The sequence below is a fragment of the Myotis daubentonii genome, chromosome 2, assembly GCF_963259705.1.
Source record: "Myotis daubentonii chromosome 2, mMyoDau2.1, whole genome shotgun sequence".
Taxonomy (NCBI): domain Eukaryota; kingdom Metazoa; phylum Chordata; class Mammalia; order Chiroptera; family Vespertilionidae; genus Myotis; species Myotis daubentonii.
The window spans coordinates 109,233,119-109,252,485 of NC_081841.1; the positions used below are offsets into that span (position 1 = coordinate 109,233,119).

General features: G+C 43.8%; 1 protein-coding gene across 11 annotated transcripts in view; it reads right to left on the reverse strand.

The window, feature by feature from the left end:
* XPO4 (exportin 4) overlaps positions 1 to 19,367 on the reverse strand; it is a 160,008-nt gene that overhangs the window by 67,045 nt on the left and 73,596 nt on the right. For 10 of the 11 annotated variants that reach the window (XR_009451303.1, XR_009451304.1, XM_059684195.1 and 7 more), the window contains one exon: positions 2,846 to 2,958. The exons of the other annotated variant lie outside the window; for it this stretch is intronic. Coding sequence is in view for 8 of the 10 variants with exons in the window: in XM_059684195.1 (XP_059540178.1) it covers positions 2,846 to 2,958 (113 nt within the window). In the remaining 2 variants the exon portion in view is untranslated. The remainder of the gene's footprint in view (positions 1 to 2,845; positions 2,959 to 19,367) is intronic. 11 annotated transcript variants of the gene reach the window in all.

Here is a 19,367-nt window from a genome sequence, read left to right on the forward strand (position 1 = left end):
GCAGGATAAGGATGAAGACAAGGAACAGAGAGAGCCAGTGAGTGAGGTGATGATTCCTATGGAACATGCTGACCCTGAGATGTCTGTGGGCCTTCCAAACACAAGCCTCCAGTAAGCACTAGGATTACAAGGCCCTGGACTCTGGAGCAGCTTGTGCTGAATATAGACCTAGGAGTCAGTCAGCAGTGTAGAAGTGGTGTCTGAGGTCCTATGTGGGGAAGCGGCAGCCTGAGGAAAGTGTATGCAGTCAGCAGAGTTCAGAACTGACATAGGAACACTACTATTTATGCGAAGAGCAGAGAAAGAAGAGACCCTAAACGAGATGAAAAAGAACCTGACAGTAAGGTAGGAGGAAGAATTAATGAGATTCGTTTTTCCAACACCTTATGGAAGAGAGAAAAATTGAGAAGACTATAAACTTCGGAGGGGCAAATCAATACTTTAGGTTTAAAGTATTCCTAAATTCAGATAATCAACATACTTCAAGTCTTGATTCCATGCATAGTATATTTATGTTTATCTACTTAATAAAGAAATAGTGATATCTCATGGAAAACTGCTTTCAATTAGGTAATGAATCCTATAATAGAAAATAAATTTAACAAAAACTGAATGAAATTTAAAATTTCAACCGTCATTTCGCTAACAAATAAAATGTAAATTGCTTATAAACTGCTTAAATGAAAGTGAGAGGCCACAAACACAAAGATGTTGAAATAAAAAAGTGAGCCCTAGCCCGTTTTCTCAGTGGTTAGAGCATCGGCACGCACACTGAAGGGTCTCAGGTTCATTCTGATCAAGGTAACATACCTCGGTTGCAGGCTCGATCCCCAGCCCCGGTTGGGAAGCGTACGGGAGGCACCCAATTGATGTGTCTCTCTCACATCAATATTTCTGTCTCTCTCTCCCCCCCTCCCTTCCACTCTCTCTAAAATTCAATGAAAAAAAAATATCCTTGGATCAGGATCAACAATAACAAAAAGACCACCACCACCACCACCACACACACAAAAAAAACAATAACAAAATGAAAAAGGGTTAACTTTCAAATTCAAAAGTTATCTGCATGTGGTCTTTCACAGCTGACAGGAGCAGCTGTCTGGTTTGTGGAGACAGCTGTTCAGATTTAGAGTCACCATTTCCAGGCTACCAGCAAGTTTTCCACCTTTTCATTAACTGCTGGAGTGGGGTCTACTTTCAGCCAAATGAGCAACACAAGATCTGAACTTGGATCCATATCAAAACAATTTCTGCCAGATGAGAAAGGCAACAGAATTTTCAATTTAGTTACAATGGTCTCTGATACTGACAAGTGTTTTTAGTTATTATTTCTGCTTTAAAGAAAAAAGTTAAGCTAATGCGTAGTCTGAACCTTTCACAGAAAACACCTAATTTATACACCCAGGGATGAGTAACCTTGTTCTTGAGATTCTTAAATATATACAATATTTTAAATGGTTCAACCAAAAAAGGGAACATAGTTGTAACACTAGTACATAATATTTTTAAAACATGAAGAGGCAAGAAGTTATAATTAATGGTTGGAACTAAGCAAAAATCTTTTTTTTCTTTTTAATTGGTCTTTATTTGGGTCTTTACCCTAGTCCTTAGATCTGTTTGAATAATATGCTCATGCTATAAGAGCACTCAGCCTCCAAAACACACACACACACACACACACACACACACACACACACACACACACATTTTCCCCCAGCTTCTGTTTTATTGTGGTTGTGGACAAACGTGGAATATGTTACTTACTTCATTATATTTAGCAAATAAGAAATAGCACCATTTAAAGTTATAGTTAAAATAAGTTCTATACAAAAATCCTAACTTCACTCACAACTGATAACTCGTACATAAAAAGTACACTACTCTAGAAGAGCAGTTCTCAAAATGTGCTCCAGGGATCTCTAAGGGTTCCTAGGACCCTGCTAGGTTGTCTCGAAGGACAAAACTGTTTTCCTACAGTACTACGATAATTGTCTTTTCCATCCTTACTGTCACACATGTATACAGTGGAGCTACCCTAAGGTTATATATGGTAATACTGCGACCAACTGAAAACAGAAGCAAATATAAGATCGGCTGTCTTGTATTAAACCTAACATTAGATACAGTTGCAAAAAAATGTACAATGCTACTCTTCTTACTAAACTTTTTTTTTGTTTACAAAAGTACAGCTACTTGTTCATTAAAATATTATGTCATGGTTTGTATTGCTATTTTAAAATGAATAAATTATGTTTTAAAGTTTAGTTGAATTTTTAATATGGTAAATACTAACACATTGCAAACGGATCACGAGAATTCTCGATCCATATTACACAGTGTTTTACAAAGTATCATACTTTAAAAAGATATTAGCTTGTAAGAACATGTAATAAATAACTTCAAAATGCAATGGGTATTTAATTTTAAGGCATGCCTTTAACATTTATGTAAAACGGTTTTTGTACTTGTTCAATAGAAACTTATCTGACCACTGGGTTAAGCTAACAATAAAACTACTGGTCCACAATGTGCTAATAGTTACAACCCACATATATAAAAGCTCTTTGAATCCTTAATAATTTCTAAGAGTGTAAAGGAGTCCTGAAACCAAAAAGTTTGAGAACTTCAGTTCTAGGATATAAGCCCTTCATAATTCTACATACTTTTATAAAATATCAAGAACATTTCTATGTAATTTCTGTTTGAGTAGAAACATTGATTAGAAGCGAAGACTTTAGAGGACAAAAGCGATCTGTACATTTTTACCTAAAAAACTACAGAATCATACACTCCTTTAGTGGCCCTTCTGTGACCTTTGCCACCAGAGAGGAAAGGTAAAACTTACTGTAAAGAAAAGCTCCATGACTCTGCTGTCCAGAAGGGCCTCCCGCCAGGACTCCGTTGGCTTTAACAGCACATTTTGTGAGGATTCAAACATGGCTATATAATGTCTGCCCAGTTATCTGGTGTCAAGGTCAACAACAATAACATTCTTACTTTGTCTAACGTATAAATATACCCGAAATATAACAGGAGCCATCCAGAAAGAATGTAATGGAAACAGTTTAAGCCTCTTCACATATGCTACATAATTCATGCATGAAGCTTAGGAATAAAAGGCATTAAGTGCTGAAAAAAAGAATGCTATAGGAATGTAAGATAACAGTGTCAGGAATACAGAAATTTTGATAACCACAGATCTTAACAGTGGTGACAGAAGGAAGAACACTAATGGAAAACAGATGCCAAAATATATACAAAAAGAGAGAAATCAATATACAAAATGTGACTCTCACATGTCTACTTGGAAAAATACCATCTCCCCCAAAATAAATATATTCAAGAACAAACCTATATTGCATTAAAGAAGAAAAACTCCCACACCAGAGTAATCAAATACCAATTCCACACAAATAAATAATTGTATCACATAAAACTCTATCAATGCTCATTTTAAAATCCCACAGACTAAAAATCAGTCTGTAGGTGTTCAGGTGCTCCATATCAAACATACTTCTAAAAAAATACTTTCTTTGCCATACATAAGTCACCACAATAAATTTACAAGACTTTGTGAATATAACTTATTCAATGACACTGATATGATAACTGAAGTCTTTCAAAACTGGGGAAGACAGTAATTGCCTATCCCATAGCTCATCAAGTGTCCAGCTGAAATACACCCAGTAGGCTACGTTCTCATCATAGCATGAGAAATTGCAACAACAGTTATCCAAAACTACAGCTTGTAAAACTTAGATGTAAGTTCAAAACTGCTGTACTTTATTAAGCCCCAAATCATTTATAGAGAACATTAAAAGGTGTCAATGTTTTGGAAACCATTTTTTTTAAATATTACTGCTTAAACCCCTTTTTAAATTTCTAATGTTATTTTGTGTCCAAAGAAAAGGGGAACAGCTGATAGTTTGTTTCAGAAGAGAGTCAGATTGCTGGGTTTTGAAAAATCACTCCACACAATGGGTGAATAAAAGTAAGATTCAAATCAGGTCCATCTCAGTTCCTCACCTGCCCCCTTGTGGAGATGTAGGAAGAAATCAACTCCAAAAAAAGGTAACTATTGGAACTCAATAAAGCCAGCGTGAATTTAAAAAAAACAAAACAGAAATCAGCCAATGAATACTGTTTTGGGCCTTAGCTGGTTCGGCTCAGTAGACAAAATGTCAACCTGCGGACCAAAGGGTCCTGGGTTCAATTCTAGTCAAGGGCACATGCCTGGGTTGTGGGCTCGATCCCCAGTAGGGGGCATGCAGGAGGCAGCCAATCAATGATTCTCTCTCATCACTAATGTTTCTCTCCCTTCCTCTCTGAAATCAATAAAAATACCTATTTTTTTAAAAAATACTGTTTTTGTTTTCAGTGTGCTAATCTTTTCTAAAATGATCTCATATTTCCACTAGACATCTAAGGCTGTTATTGATATCATCTTCACTCATAACACCCTGATTGAACACAAGATGTTTCTACCTGTGGCTTTGTTTTCCAGCTCAGAACCTGGAAGGGGTTTTCTCTGACACAAAGTCTGCATTCCATCAAGAAAGCTCATTTGTAAGGCACCTCACTCACAAAGAGTCATGTTGATTTTCTTTGAAGAACCATCACCCAACCTATTATGAGCCATTAACACATTGTTTACGGGTAGTTTTTATCGCCCGCTAACAGGTGGCGCGGGCCATTTTTGCTAATTTTTTGCACAAATGGCAATGTTCAGTAAAATTACGGTAACTTTAGTTTACGTATTTATACATTACCCGTATTCTACCGCTAGTCTATAAAAAAACGTATTAATACGTGTCCCGCGCTCTACTACCAGTCAACGTAAAACGTATAAATATGTTTCCCACAAACAATGTGTTAAAAATATCATCCTATAGAATAAAGAGGTAATATGTAAATTGACCCTCACTCCATCATGCGGTCACAAGATGGCTATGCCCACAGTAGAGGAAGGGTTCCCGTAACAAACCGTAACGAGCCTTAACGAGCGATCAGCAGGGACCTGAGGCTCTGTGGTCCTGGGCCAGAGCGGGGGACCTGAGGCTGTGCCCCCCGTCCAGCAGGGCTTGATGGGGGATCTCAGGCCACACCCCCCACCAGGAGGGGCTTGACGGGGGACCTGAGGCCGCGCCCCCCACCCCAGTGCCAGGCCGGAAGATCTGAGGGTCCACGGGGAACGTGAGGCTGTGCCCCCTGCCCAGCAGGGATTGACGGGGGTGGGGCTGGCTAGGTCAGGATCACACCCAATGAGGGTGGGGCCAGCTGGGTCTTGGTCTAGCACAAATTCAAGGTACATGCAGGTGGGTGGGGACTTGACTCTGGGTCCCGCAGTGTGCCCACGACTCTGACAGTAGGAAGATTTTCATATACATTTTACTAATTTTTCTTCATCTCTGACACTTCTATTATAGAGAAAGGGCAAATAGCAATCTACAATAATAAAAGAGAAAAATGGTAATTGGCGTACAGCGATACCCTTTTCATTGGCTAATCAGGGCTATATGCAAATTAACTGCCAACTATGATTGGCAGTTAACTGCCAACAAGATGGCGGTTAATTTGCATATGTAGGCACAATGCAGGGAGGCGAAAGGGAAAGCAGGAAGAAGCCCCCTGCCACTGACAGTGATCGGAAACCCAGGGGGGAGCTAAGAGCTGGGGGGCAGGGCAAAGGCGGCCCCGGGGCCGCCTTTGCCCTGCCCCCCAGCCATGATCGGAGAATCAGGTGCCTTTTCCGCCCTGGCCAGTGATAGCAGGAAGTTGGGGTGGAGCCAGCGATGGGAACTGGGCACGGTCGAAGCTGGCAGTCCCAGGAGCTAGGGGTCCCTTGCCTGGGCCTAAAGCGAAGCCCATGATCGTGGGGCCGCTGCAGCTGAGGGTCCCCGCTGCCCGGGCCGGACGCCTCAGCCAGAGGCGTTAGGCCTGGGCAGGGGTGGAGCCTGCAACCGCGGGGAGCTGGGGGTGCCCTGCCCAGGCCTGACACCTCTGCCGAAGGCCTCAGGCCTGGTCAAGGGAATGATCAGGTGATCGGAGGGTGATGAGGGTCAACTCCTCTGGCGGAGGCGTCAGGCCTGGGCAAGGGGCAGAGCCAGCAATCGGAGGGGTCTGGGGGTCCCCTGCCCAGGCCTGACACCTCTGGCGGAGGCGTCAGGCCTGGGCAAGGGGCCGATCCTGCGATTGGAGGGTGATGGGGGTCAACGCCTGAGGGCTCCCAGTATGCGAGAGGGGGCAGGCTGGGCTGAGGGACACTCCCCCCACACACACACCCAGTGCAAGAATTTCATGCACCGGGCCCCTAGTCTTATCTAATAAAAGAGAAACATGCAAATTGACCGCACCTCTGCTACACTCACAAGCCACGCCCACCAGCCAATCAGGAGCGAGTATGCAAATAAACCCAACCAAGATGGCGGCAGCCACAGAGCTGGAGCGAACAGGCTTGGGTTGCCCCTGGCGATGGAAGAAGCCAAGCTTCCCGCCTGCCCTGGCTGGCTGTGGGCTTCGCTCAAGGCTACAAAGATTCAATTATAGAAGATAAATAAATCCCAGCTACTGCTTCCAGCCGCTGTGGCCTCCACTCAAGGAAGGTCTGGGAGCCTGGGTTGCCCGGGGCTGTGGCCAGCCAGCAAACAGCCATTAGCCCCTCACCCAGGCTGGCCACGCCTCCCAGCGGGGACCCCCACCCTGAAGGGGCTGTGGGCAGCCTGAAAATGGCCCTCAGCTCCTCACCCAGACTGGCCACACCCCCATGGGGTAAGGGTCCCCACTGGGGGGCTTGGCCAGCCTGCAAGCAGCCATCAACCCCTCACCGAGGCTGGCCAGGTACACCAGTGGGGACCCCCACCCTGAAAGGGTTGTGGCCAGCCTGAAAACAGCCCTCAGCCCCTCACCCAGGCTGGCCACACAGTCCCAGCAGGGACCCTTACCCCATGGGGGTGTGGCCAGCCTAAAAACCACCACAGGCCCCTCGCCCAGGCTGCCCCATGCCCCAAGGGAACCCCACCCTGATCTGGGACACCCTTCAAGGCAAATCAGCCGGCCCCCACCTGTGCACCAGGCCTCTATCTATACTAATAAAAGGGTAATATGCTAATTAGACTTGGAGACCTTCCAGGAGACCTTCCGGACGTTTTTCTGGACAAAGCCATGGTGGCGGGCCGAGGTAGAGGCGGTTAGAGGCCAAGAGGGGAGGGCAGTTGAGAGTGATCAGGCTGGTGGGAGGCAGGGCCGTTGGGGGGAAGCAGACCAGCAGGGGGGCCAGTTGGGGGCAAGCAGGCCATCAGTGAGGGTCAGTTGGAGGTGATCAGGACAGCGGGGGGCGGGGGGGGGCGGCAGCAAGGCGGCAGATGGGGGTGAGCAGGCCAGTGGGGAGGGAAAGTGGGGGCGAGCAGGCCAGCAGGGGGGGCAGTTGGGGGTGATCAGTCTGGCGGGGGGGCACTTGGGGGCAAGCAGGCCAGCTGCGGGGGGCAGTTGGGGGCGAGCAGGCTGGCAGGCAGGGTGGTCAGGGGCAATCAGGTAGGCGAGTAGTTAGGAGCCAGCAGTCTGGGTTGTGAGAGGGATGTCCAACTGCCAGTTTAGGCCCAATCCCTGTAAACTGGCAGTAGGACATCCTTCGAGGGGTCCCAGATTGGAGAGGGTGCAGGCAGGGCTGAGGAACACCCCCTCCCCCATGCACGAATTTTGTGCACCGGGCAACTAGTATTAAAAATATTTCCTCTAATTAATTCCCTTTTAATATGCATGAATTTTGTGTACCGGGCCAATAGTGTTCTCATAATAAAAATGCACAGCCCTAGCTGGTTTGGCTGAGTGGATAGAGCATCGGCCTGCAGTCTAAAGGGTCCCGGGTTTGATTCTGGTCAAGGGCATATGCCCGGGTTGCAGGCTCCATCCCCAGTAGGGGTGTGCAGGAGGCAGCCGATCAATGATTCTCTCTCATCACCGGTGTTTCTATCTATCTCTCCCTCCCCCTTCCTCTCTGAAATCTATAAAAAATATTTTTATAAATAAATAATAAAAATGCACATATTCTAGTCTGTATAAGATACGCCCAATATAATTACAATATAATTAATTACCCAATATAATTAATTACAAATAATATCTCCATACTAAAAAATAAAAAATTATCCCCAAAAGCATTTTAATAAAAATTTAAACATAAAAACACATGAAAGAACAGTATTAAAATGAATGGAACAAGCCCTAACCGGTTTGGCTCAGTGGATAGAGCGTCAGCCTGCGGACTCAAGGGTCCCAGGTTCGATTCCAGTCAAGGGCATGTACCCTGGTTGCGGGCACATCCCCAGTGGGAGGTGTGCAGGAGGCAGCTGATCGATGTTTCTAACTCTCTATCCCTCTCCCTTTCTCTCTGTAAAAAATCAATAAAATATATTTTTTAAAAAAAATGAATGGAACAAAACTTTTAAGAACAATACAATTCCAACAAGAAATGTATTTTAGTTAGCAGATTGTGCAGGGAAACTGTTGAAGTTGCCTCTGAACAGGAGACTAAGAGAACTCTTCTGTGTTACCTGAAAGATTACCATGAATGTTCAGGTATTACTTTTCAATTTTAAAACTATTTCAAAGTATATTACAATGTGAACAGAATACTTAAAGACAGCCAAAGAATTAGCGTAACAATACCACTACTTCCCCAGGTGATTCTTAATGTAGAATATTATTAAATAAAACAAGAAGACTACCACTGAAATGCAGAAATCTAGGACTTCTTTTGGGGGGGGCGGGGGGTTTGTCAAATGATCTTTAATAGAAATAATTTCCTTTGTAGTTCATAACTAGCTGGGCACTCCATTGCACCACTGTTTAAGTCATTTATGATGTCATGAGGGTGGCAGCCATCAACACTGCAGTCCCCAGGATCTCTCTAAAGGATCCAGAAAGTTCTCTAGCTAAAGATCAGTGCTGTATTGGTTGGACAATGTTGACAATATCATCAGAAGTGATATTTTCACTGTGTTTAATGTTTTTTCACTTCTTTCTGCTTTTTGTGGTTCTTTGGGGGATTTGATAATCAGGCAGAGGCAGAAGTACTACCTCAATCTGGGCCTGTCTGTTCTGAATAGTCAGTTTCACTGTAATCTCCAGACCCTTCCAATCACCAGTTGCTTTGGCAATGTAATCAACAATCAGAGGCTGATGTTGGGGGTGAAGGCAGATGTGCCACCAACTTCCCCACCAGTGCACCTCAGATATATAGTGATCTCCTTGGAGTCGAACTTCAGCAGCATGGTGTCGGATGAACCCAGATATGGGACGACTGAAGAAAGTTGCACCTAAGCCTCCTCTGAGCCAAAAACCAAAAGCTAGTGCTTCTATTCTTAAGAAAATATGTTTTTAATGATTTAAACTGTCAATACAGCAATAGTTTCTTTTAAAAACAACAGTTTTAAATAAAATAGTTTCCTTTTCAAGTCTTTCAGAAGTTTTAGTTTATAGTACTACTTTGACATGTCATAATATCTGGACATTATATGGCTGTATCTTTTTTTATGCCACCACTGAGTCTGACTGACGTGGCTCAGTGGCTGAGTGTGGACCTATGAACCAGAAGGTCATGGTTTGATTCCCAGTGGGGCACACGCCCTGGTTTCAGGCTCAGTCCCCAATGTGAGGCGGACAGGAGGCAGCCGATCAACGATTCTCTTATCATTGATGTTTCCATCTCTCTCTTTCTGAAATCAATAAAAATACATTTTTTTAAAAATGTCATCAGTGAAAGAGAAGTCTAAGTTAAGTGATTATTTAGTAAATTAATCATTTATTATAAATATTATATGCTTGTCAGATTTTAGGACAGATATGAGTCACAACAGATTGATACTAGTTAAATAGCTATCTCTTACCAAAATTTAAATCAGATTTTTAAATAAAGAATTTTCTTGCACATTTTCTAAAATGAACAATGAACTCAGATAATTTACATGTTATAACAGAATAATTTATTTAGAACCAAATAAATAAAATTCTACTAGTAAGAAGCAATACGGAGCTATTTTCAACCTTTTAATAATCCTATGCATTTTTAAAAATTTGTCATCAACATCTAAAATTACTTCACCTTCCCATGTTTTCACCGAATTCAAGACTCAGGAGTTATAATAAAATGATTTTCTTTCACTATATCAAATCCAAGCCACAACGATCCTATCTACCTCTAAAATTTTCCATTTAGGAAAACTCACCATCTTCTGAGAAGCCAGACACATAAAATGCTCTATAGTTGCATGAACCAAGACAAACAAAACCAGGCTGAGAGCCAGGACAGAGCTTAATAGCATACTGCTACTGACTGTCACTGGAAAAATCATACTAAGTCTTCTGTCTTGGACAACAAACCTATTATCACAAGTATATGCCTCTTAGCAAGAGGAGGAAAAGCCATCTTTGGAAATATACGTGTTCTTACATATGCAATGGGCTCTTGTTCACTTACTAACACCTTCAGTAAGGGTATCATGTGTACTGGTGACTGATAGTAAAAAGACAATTGAATGAGTCATATAAAAATCTACAAACTGCCAAAACCAGTTTGGCTCAGTGGATAGAGCGTCGGCCTGTGGACTGAAAGGTCCCAGGTTCGATTCCGGTCAAGGGCATGTACCTGGATTTCGGGCACTTCCCCAGTGGGGGATGTGCAGGAGGCAGCTGATCGATGTTTCTCTCTCATCGATGTTTCTAACTCTCTCTCTCCCTTCCTCTCTGTAAAAAATCAATAAAATATATTTTTTTTAAAAAAAGTCTACCAACTGTTCTGAAGCAAATATGAAGTCTGAAAATTTCCACTGCCTATTCTTACTTCACAATACAGGCTTGTAACAACAATGGACTTTTTACCAAAGTAATAAATAATTTCTCCGTCCTCCATATTCTTCTTATCCTACCTCATTAGTAAAAACAAAGTTTCAGAAGCATAGTATTTCTTCTTAACAACAAAAATTGCTATTTCTCTTCTGGCATAACACAAAAGCCATGAGCCTGTCTTACACATACACTTAATGCAAGTAACCAGAAGTCCTTTGAAATAAAGGAGAGCTGACCTCACCGGGATGTTTTCCCAAACCTTACCTCCAAATAGTAATGCTGACTTTACTGGAAATCCTAGTGTAGGTGAAGACCTCTATATCCCACTACTATTTTATGATCCAGTTAGCTTTCCCCAAGAGATTGAGTTAAAAAAAATATTTTTTTATCAAAACCAAATCAGATCCACAAAAATAGAATACCAATAAAAGGCAGTGTAACCCAACTAAAAATAGAAGAGTCACTGAAGCCAACATACCAAACGTACCTGCCAAACATTCTTATTACAAAACGATATTGTCATTTATGATTAGCATTGCCAAAACCCTTAAGCATTTATGGACACAAGATGAACCACTAGCTAAAGAATATTAGCAGCATAAACAGATAGCCAAGAACTGAGATAATACTTCTGAAACACCTCACCTCAATAATTAAATAACAGATACTATTGTTAAGCATCTATTACTATGTCCTAGACCAGGGGTCCTCAAACTACGGCCCACGGACCACATGCAAGTACAAATATTGTATTTGTTCCCGTTTTGTTTTTTTTACTTCAAAATAAGATATGTGCAGTGTGCATAGGAATTTGTTCATAGTTTTTTTTAAAACTATAGTCCGGCCCTCCAAAGGTCTGAGGGACAGTGAACTGGCCCCCTGTTTTAAAAGTTTGAGGACCCCTGTCCTAGACACTATGCAAGGTGCTAACAATACAGTGAACAAAGCATGACCTGTGCTTTTGTGAGCTCCCAAACCAGTGAGTCAATAGATATTATTCAAGTCAGCTAAGAAATGAAAATTTACACCTGAGATGTGAGGTAAGTAGAAGTAAAGCAAATGTAACACATATGAGAAGCCACAGCATAAGAAACCTGACCTGGTCTATGGTACACAACTAGGGCTCAATTAGGAGGTGACTAAGCAAAGAAGAGTACAAGGCATCCAGGCAGAGACATTCCATGTGGGAAGGCACGAGGGGCAGAAGGAGACAGGGCCTTTGATTGCAGTTCTAACTAAGAGAGCGTGGAAGAGAGCTTCGAGAGGGAGGCAGAGATCAGACTACTCAGGCTCTCAGAGGCCATTTTTAAATGTGGATGATGGACGACAGAGGGCCAGTCATAGAACAAGGACACTCTCTTTGGACAGCAATGACCTAAAACAGAATAAAAACAGGTGGATTTAATCTCAGTCTCATTTGAGAGAGTAAGACAAGCCACAATGGCTGAGGAATTAGATCACTGAGCCACAGTGATTTTAACATCCACCAAATCCCCGGAGCTATAGACTTTATACCACACCCAAGCCTAAAGGCGAAGATAATTTCAATCACCTTCTACATATATAAAACCTACATATAATAATCCTTTTAAAAAAGAGTTTGCAGATGATATCATGTATATAGGAAACTTTTTAAATCCACTAAAAGTGCCCAGCCGGCATGGCTCAGTAGTTGAGTATTCGACCCAGGAAACAAGAGATGGTGGGTTCGATTCCCGGTCAGGGCACATGCCTGGGTTGCAGGCTCAATACCCAGTGGGGGTGCATGCAGGAGGCAGCCGATTGAAGATGTGTCTCTCTCATCGACGTTTCTCTCTACCCCTCTCCCTTCCTCTCTAAAAATAAATTAAAAAATTTAAAATGAATAATAAATAAATAAATCCACTAAAAGTATTTGAGCTAATAAACAAGTTTAGCAAGGTTTCATAGTACAAGATCAACATTAAATAATTCTTATTTCTATACACTAGTAAAGAAAAATTTGAAAATAACACAAGTTAATTCTATTTAAAATTAAATTAAAAAGAATAAAATACTCAGGAATACATTCAACAAAAGAAGTCCAAAACTTTTACTCTAAAAACTATAGTGGCTCAGCTGTTATGGGTTAGTGGTTAAAATACTTTAAATTTTTTAATTTTGATAGTATTACATATATCTCCCATTTCCTCCCCTTTTCCCCCCTCCTCCCAACGCCCACCCCACCCCTACGTCAGCATATAAGTTCTTTGGTTTACCTCTTAATGTGCCCCACAACCCCACATCGAGTTATGTCAGTCTGTTCCATGCCACTGATTTAGAGAGAGTGGAAGGGAGGGGGAGGCATGGGGAAAGAAACAGAAAGAGAAGCATTGATGTGAGAGAGACACATAGACTGGTTGCCTCCCACACTCGCCCCAAATGGGACAGGGATCAAACCTGCAAACCAGGTATGTGCCCTTGACCATGAATAGAACTCAAAACTCTTTGATGCGTGGGGCACCGCTCTAACCCCTGAGACACGACAACCAGGGTGACATGACAGTCTTTTCAACAAATGGTGCTGGAACAACTGGACATCCACATGTAAAAAAAAGATTAGCTAGACTAGCAGTCGCCAACCTTTTGGACCTTGCAGACCACCAGGTGAAGACTGCTGCTCCAAAGGTCCTTAAACAAAACTTATATTCCTAGAAGATAATAGAAGGGAAAAACTAGGTGGCGGAAGGTTTGGCAATGACTTTAATATATAATACAAAAGATGTGATCCATGAAAAAACTGATAATCTGAACTTGGTTAAAATTAAAAACTTTTGCACTGTAAAAGACAATGTAAGGAGAAAATATCTGCAGAATATATATAATGCAAATAGACCGAACGGCGGAACAACAGGTCGCTATGATGTGCGCTGACCACCTGGGGACGCATGCGGAACATGGCAGGCGTTGGCAGCAGGCGGCAGAGCACAGAACATGGCAGGCATTGGCCACAGCGGGATGGTGGAGCAGGTGAGTGGGGGCACAAGACCAAGGTGGGGTGCCGGTCACTGTTATCGGGGTGAGCCTCTGGTGGTTACTGAAAATTCATTGCTCCTGTGCACCATGGTCCCGTCGGGCGCTTGCACCTGTTGCCAGTGCCGAGGCCAGCCCCGCTCGCACCCACTGTTGGCGCCAGCCTCATTCACACCTGCAGCCGGCACCAAAGCTGCCACTTGCACCTGCTGCCAGTGCCCAGCGCCCCGGCACCAGTTCCAATCACTCAGCACCATCAGCGGATGCAAGCAGCAGCTGCCAGCCCCAGTCACCCCTGAGGGCTTCTCTACCTCCGCCTGCTCCTGAGGGGCAATCAGGGCAGCAGCCGCCGCTCACACCTGCTGATAGCACCGGCCCCACTCACACCCGCTGCTGGCACTAGCCCCAGTCGCTCTGTACTGTCAGCAGGTGCGAGCGGGACCGGCGCTGTCAGCACATGGGAGTGACAACTGGTCGCTATGATGCACACTGACCACCAGGGGCTCCCAGACTGCGAGAGGGCGCAGGCCGGGCTGAGGGGGACCCCCCCCCCCGGAACAAATTTCACGCACTGGGCCTCTAGTATCCTTACTAATAAAAGCCTAAGTGGTCGTCATGCCGTGATACCCTTATGCCGTCACAAGATGGCTGCGTGCACAGGCGGGTGGGGCTGAGCTTGATACTGCGTCCGCGGCACAGAGCCTGACTGAGAGTCCCACCTCCGCAAGGCGAGGCCTGCCTGGGGGTCGGGCAAGGGCTGCCTAGGGATGCCCCGGCTCCGCGCAGCGAGGCCTGCCTGGGGGTCCGGCCTCCCAGCTCCGGCCTACCTCTTTGCGGCAATCCATCGAGGAGCCCTGGATGGGTGGGAGGGGCCTATCTCTTTGGTGCAATCAATCACGGGGGTCTCACACTGTGACAGGGCACAGGCCAGGCTGGGGGACACCCCAACCACCCAAGTGCATGAATTTCATGCACTGGGCCTCTAGTATATAATAAAAGCCCAGCTACCGTTATGGCAGAACAACCAGTCACTATGATGCACACTGACCACCAGGGGTAGTTGCTCAATGCAGGAGCTACCCCTGGTGGTCAGTGTGCTCCCACAGCAGAACACTGCTCAACCAGAAGCCGGGCTCATGGCTGGTGAGCGCAGCGGTGGTGGCGGGAGCCTCTCCCACCTCCGTGGCAGTGCTAAGGAGCAAGCAGGCGGGCAGTTAGGAGCAATGGGTCCCGGATTGCAATCGGGCCTAAACTGTCAGTTGGACATCCCCCAAGGGGTCCCGGATTATGAAAGGGTGCAGGCCCAGCTGAGGGACACCCACTCCGGGCCAGAATTTTGTGCACCGGGCCTCTAGTATTTCTAATAAAAGACTTATTCAAAATCCTATATAATAAAAGGCTAATATGCAAACTGTCCCCTCGGGAGTTCAACAGGGAGTTCGTTCGCTTGCTATGATGTGTGCTAACCACCAGGGGGCGGTGTGGAACATGCCGGGTGACCAGCGGTGGTGGCGGGGCACTGAGGGAGTGAGGGGAAAAGGAGGTGGGGAGGCCGGGAGGCAGGGAACCTAATTGGCCCTGATCGCTGGCCAGGCCTAGGGACCCTACCCATGCACAAATTTTGTACACCAGACCTCTACTATAAAAAGCACTCTTAAAATTCAACAATAAGGAAAAAAAACAGCCTGATTTAAAAAGGGGCCAAAGACCTTAACAGACACCTCATCAAAGATAAAAAGAAAATACACAGATGCAAATAAGCACATGAAAAGATGCTCCTCACCGTATGTCAAAAGGAAAATGTAAATTAAAGTAAGATACCACTACACAACTATTAGAATGCCCAAAATTCAGAACACTGACAACACCAAATGGGAGGATGTAGAGCAACAGGAACGCCATCCATTGTTGGTGGATTCCCACAATGATGCAGCCACTTTGAAAAAATTTGGTGTTTTACTATAAAACTAAATATGCTTTACCAGCAACTTTGCTCCTTGGTATTCATTGACCAAAAGTGGGGGAAAATTTATCTCCACATCAAGGATGGTTCTCCATAATGCCCAAAATTCAGAAGCAATCAAGATGTCCTTCCCTGCAGAGTGGGCATGGCTCAGTGGTTGAGTGTTGGCCTATGAACCAAGAGGTCAAGGATCAATTCCCAGTCAGGGCACATGCTCGGGTTGCAGGCTCAATCCCCAGTGCAGGAGGCAACTGATCAATGATTCTCTCTCATCACTGATGTTTCAATCTCTCTCTCCCTTTGAAATAAAATTTAAAATTATACATATTTTTTTTTTTCAAAGATGTCCTTCCATAGGTGAATGGGTAAGTAACTGTCATCAAAACGATGGAATATTATTCAGTGACAAAAAACCCTGAAGAGAGATGGAGAAACTTTAAATGCATATTACAAAGTGAAAGAAAGCCAATCTGAAAGACTACATACTGTCTGATTCCAACTAAATAACATTTAGGAAAAGACAGAACTATGGAAACAATATAAAGATCAGTAGTTGCCATGGGTCTGGGGGGAGGAAAACTTGGCAGACATTTCCTTAACCAAGAGATCAATGTGGATGCTTCCCCAACAGAACAATCTGACACCATGTGCCTCCTGACACAAAGTAATGAAAAGGACACAATGTCATAACTGTGGTATAGTCCTACAAAGAGTGAGCAATCTGAATTTAATCACAAGGAAACATCACATAACCTCAACGGACAGACATTTTTTTAAATAACTGTCCTCTTCGCCGAAACCGGTTTGGCTCAGTGGATAGAGCGTCGGCCTGTGGACTGAAAGGTCCCGGGTTCGATTACGGTCAAGGGCATGTACCTGGGTTGCGGGCACATCCCCAATGGGAGATGTGCAGGAGGCAGCTGATCGATGTTTCTCTCTCATCGATGTTTCTGACTATCTCTCTCCCTTCCTTACTGTAAAAAAATCAATAAAATATATTTTTTTAAAAAAAAACTGTCCTCTTCACTTGTACTCTTCAAATATGTCATATTCATGAAAGACAAAGAAAAGCTGCGAAACTTACACATCAAAGATAACTTAGGAAAACTAAATAAAATGTACTGAAAATAGCTATAAAGGATATTAACGATACAACTGACAAAATTTAAATTTGGACTGTAGATCCAATAATATTGTATTGCCATTTAATTCCTTGATTTTGAAAACTATAATATAGTTTGTAAGACATTCTATTAAGAACCACAGATCTCAAAAATTTTTTAATATATTTTTTATTGTTGGTAGTATTACAGATATCTCCCATTCCCCCACCCTTTAGCCACCTCCTCCCAGCTCCTAACTACCCCCCAGGTCTTTACTACCCTATTTTCCATGTCTATGGGCTATACATATAAGTATAAAAGTTCTTTGGTTTATCTCTTCTTCTTCCCCCAACCTCACACTGAGGTATGTCAGTCTGTTCCACAACTCAACACACCCACAAACGACAGACTCAAGGGTCTCATTTTGTTGGTCAATTCATTTTGTTCATTACATTGCACAAATAAGTGAGATCATGTGATAAATGTCCCACAGCTTTTTTATCTATTCATCTACTGATGGGCAAATGCTATTGTAAATTGTGCTGCTATGAACATAGGGATGCATATATTCTTGATCACATATAAACCTAAAGAAAGTATTCAGAGATAAATGGGTATAATATCTGCAACTGATCTCAAATGGCTCAGGAAGAAAAAACGAGTTTAAATATACGCGTGCGTGCGTGTGTGTGTGGGGGGGGGGGGGGCAAAGAAAAATAAATTGACAAAATGTTAATATTGGTGAACCTTGGTAAAGGGCATATGGCAATTCTTTATTTTTTTAAGATAAAGCCTTTTATTTATCTTTCTTAAATTTATTTTTTTAAACATATATGTTTTATTGATTTCAGAAAGGAAGGGAGAGGAAAACAGAAACATCGATGAAAGAGAATCATTGATCATCTGCCTCCTGCACGCCCCCTACTGGGGATTGAGCCCGCAACCTGGCCAGCCTCATTTAACATACCGTTCTAAATGACCAAATATACTTTATACAAAATACACCTTGTATTTTACAAGGTCTACTTGCTATTCCTCAGTCTATCCTAAAAGACAGACCATTTTGTTTAAAAAGCCATCAATTCAACAAAGGGCAAAAGTGGTTTACAGTGGTTCATATGAAAAATAATACAATAAATTAATAAATAATAATACAAGAACAAACAGTTTTGGTGAACCAAGATGGCAGCGTAGGTAAAAGCCAGTAACTTGGCGACTCCCAAAACCAAATCAAAATCACAACTGAAATACAGAACAACCATCAGTCAGAACCACCTGAAATCTGAGAAGTAAAGATGAAAGCACATTGCCCTAACTGGTTTGGCACAGTGGATAGAGTGTCAGTCTGTGGACTAAAGGGTCCCAGGTTTGATTCTGGTCAAGGGCATGTACCTTGTTTGCGGGCACATCCCCAGTAGGAGGTGTGCAGGAGGCAGCTTATCGATGTTTCTCACTCATCAATGTTTCTAACTCTCTATTCCTCTCCCTTCCTCTCTGTAGAAAATCAATAAAATATATTAAAAAAAAGAAAAGATGAAAGCACACAGAAACTGGAAGAAGAAAGGGGAGCAGAATGGGCTGGTTGGACACCCACATGTGGCACAGCGGAGGCCTCCTGTGAGAGGCAAGGGGTCCCATGAGCACAGCCCAGGGTTCCAGAGCTAAGAAGAAAGTCCTCATAACTTCTGGCAGTAAAAACCAGGGGGAATTGTGGCTGAATGACACAGAGGCTGCTGGAGTCCCAAACAGTTCCTCTTAAAGGACCAGTGCACAAACATACTGTCCGGCTCCCTCTGAGCTCCAGTGCTGGATGGATGCATTGAGGGAACCAGGGACCAATGGAGAGGAACTGGATTGCCTGGTATCAGGGCAGGAACTCGGAGGTGACCTGGGTGCTCTCCACAGTCATTGTTCCTATGCTGGGACCACCACTGTCACACAGCTGACTGGCAGCAATATCTCAGTTTCCATCAGTATAGATTCACACTGTTCACCCTAGTTATTCCCTGAGACTCGGTCCCATCAAATTTGCAGCCCCACGTAAGCTGTTTGTAGCTGTTCTTCCATATGAATAGCCTGTCCTGGCTCAGGTTTCAGACTTTAGTAAAATCTCTTAAACAAGCAGCAGCTGGAGTCAGCATGCTCCACACCTATCAATAAAAGGCCCAAGACCAGGCACTAGCACCAACCTGCCTTGATTCACTGCTGGGCCTCACCTGGGCACTTCTAGCCCAGTACAAGTAGCAGCTATCTGCAGATCTCTCTGTAAATCCTGCCCGGTGGCCCCAGGCAGTGGCTGACTTCGTACCTTCTTGGAGGCCCCAGACCCAGTGCACCTAGTGAAAAGCTTCAGACCATAACAGATTACAACTCTACACATCCACAAGCAACACACTCAAGGGGCAGACTCAGTGAGCACTGAAGCCCCACTGAAGGAAGTCCTAATCCACAGGGTTATCTCCTGCACA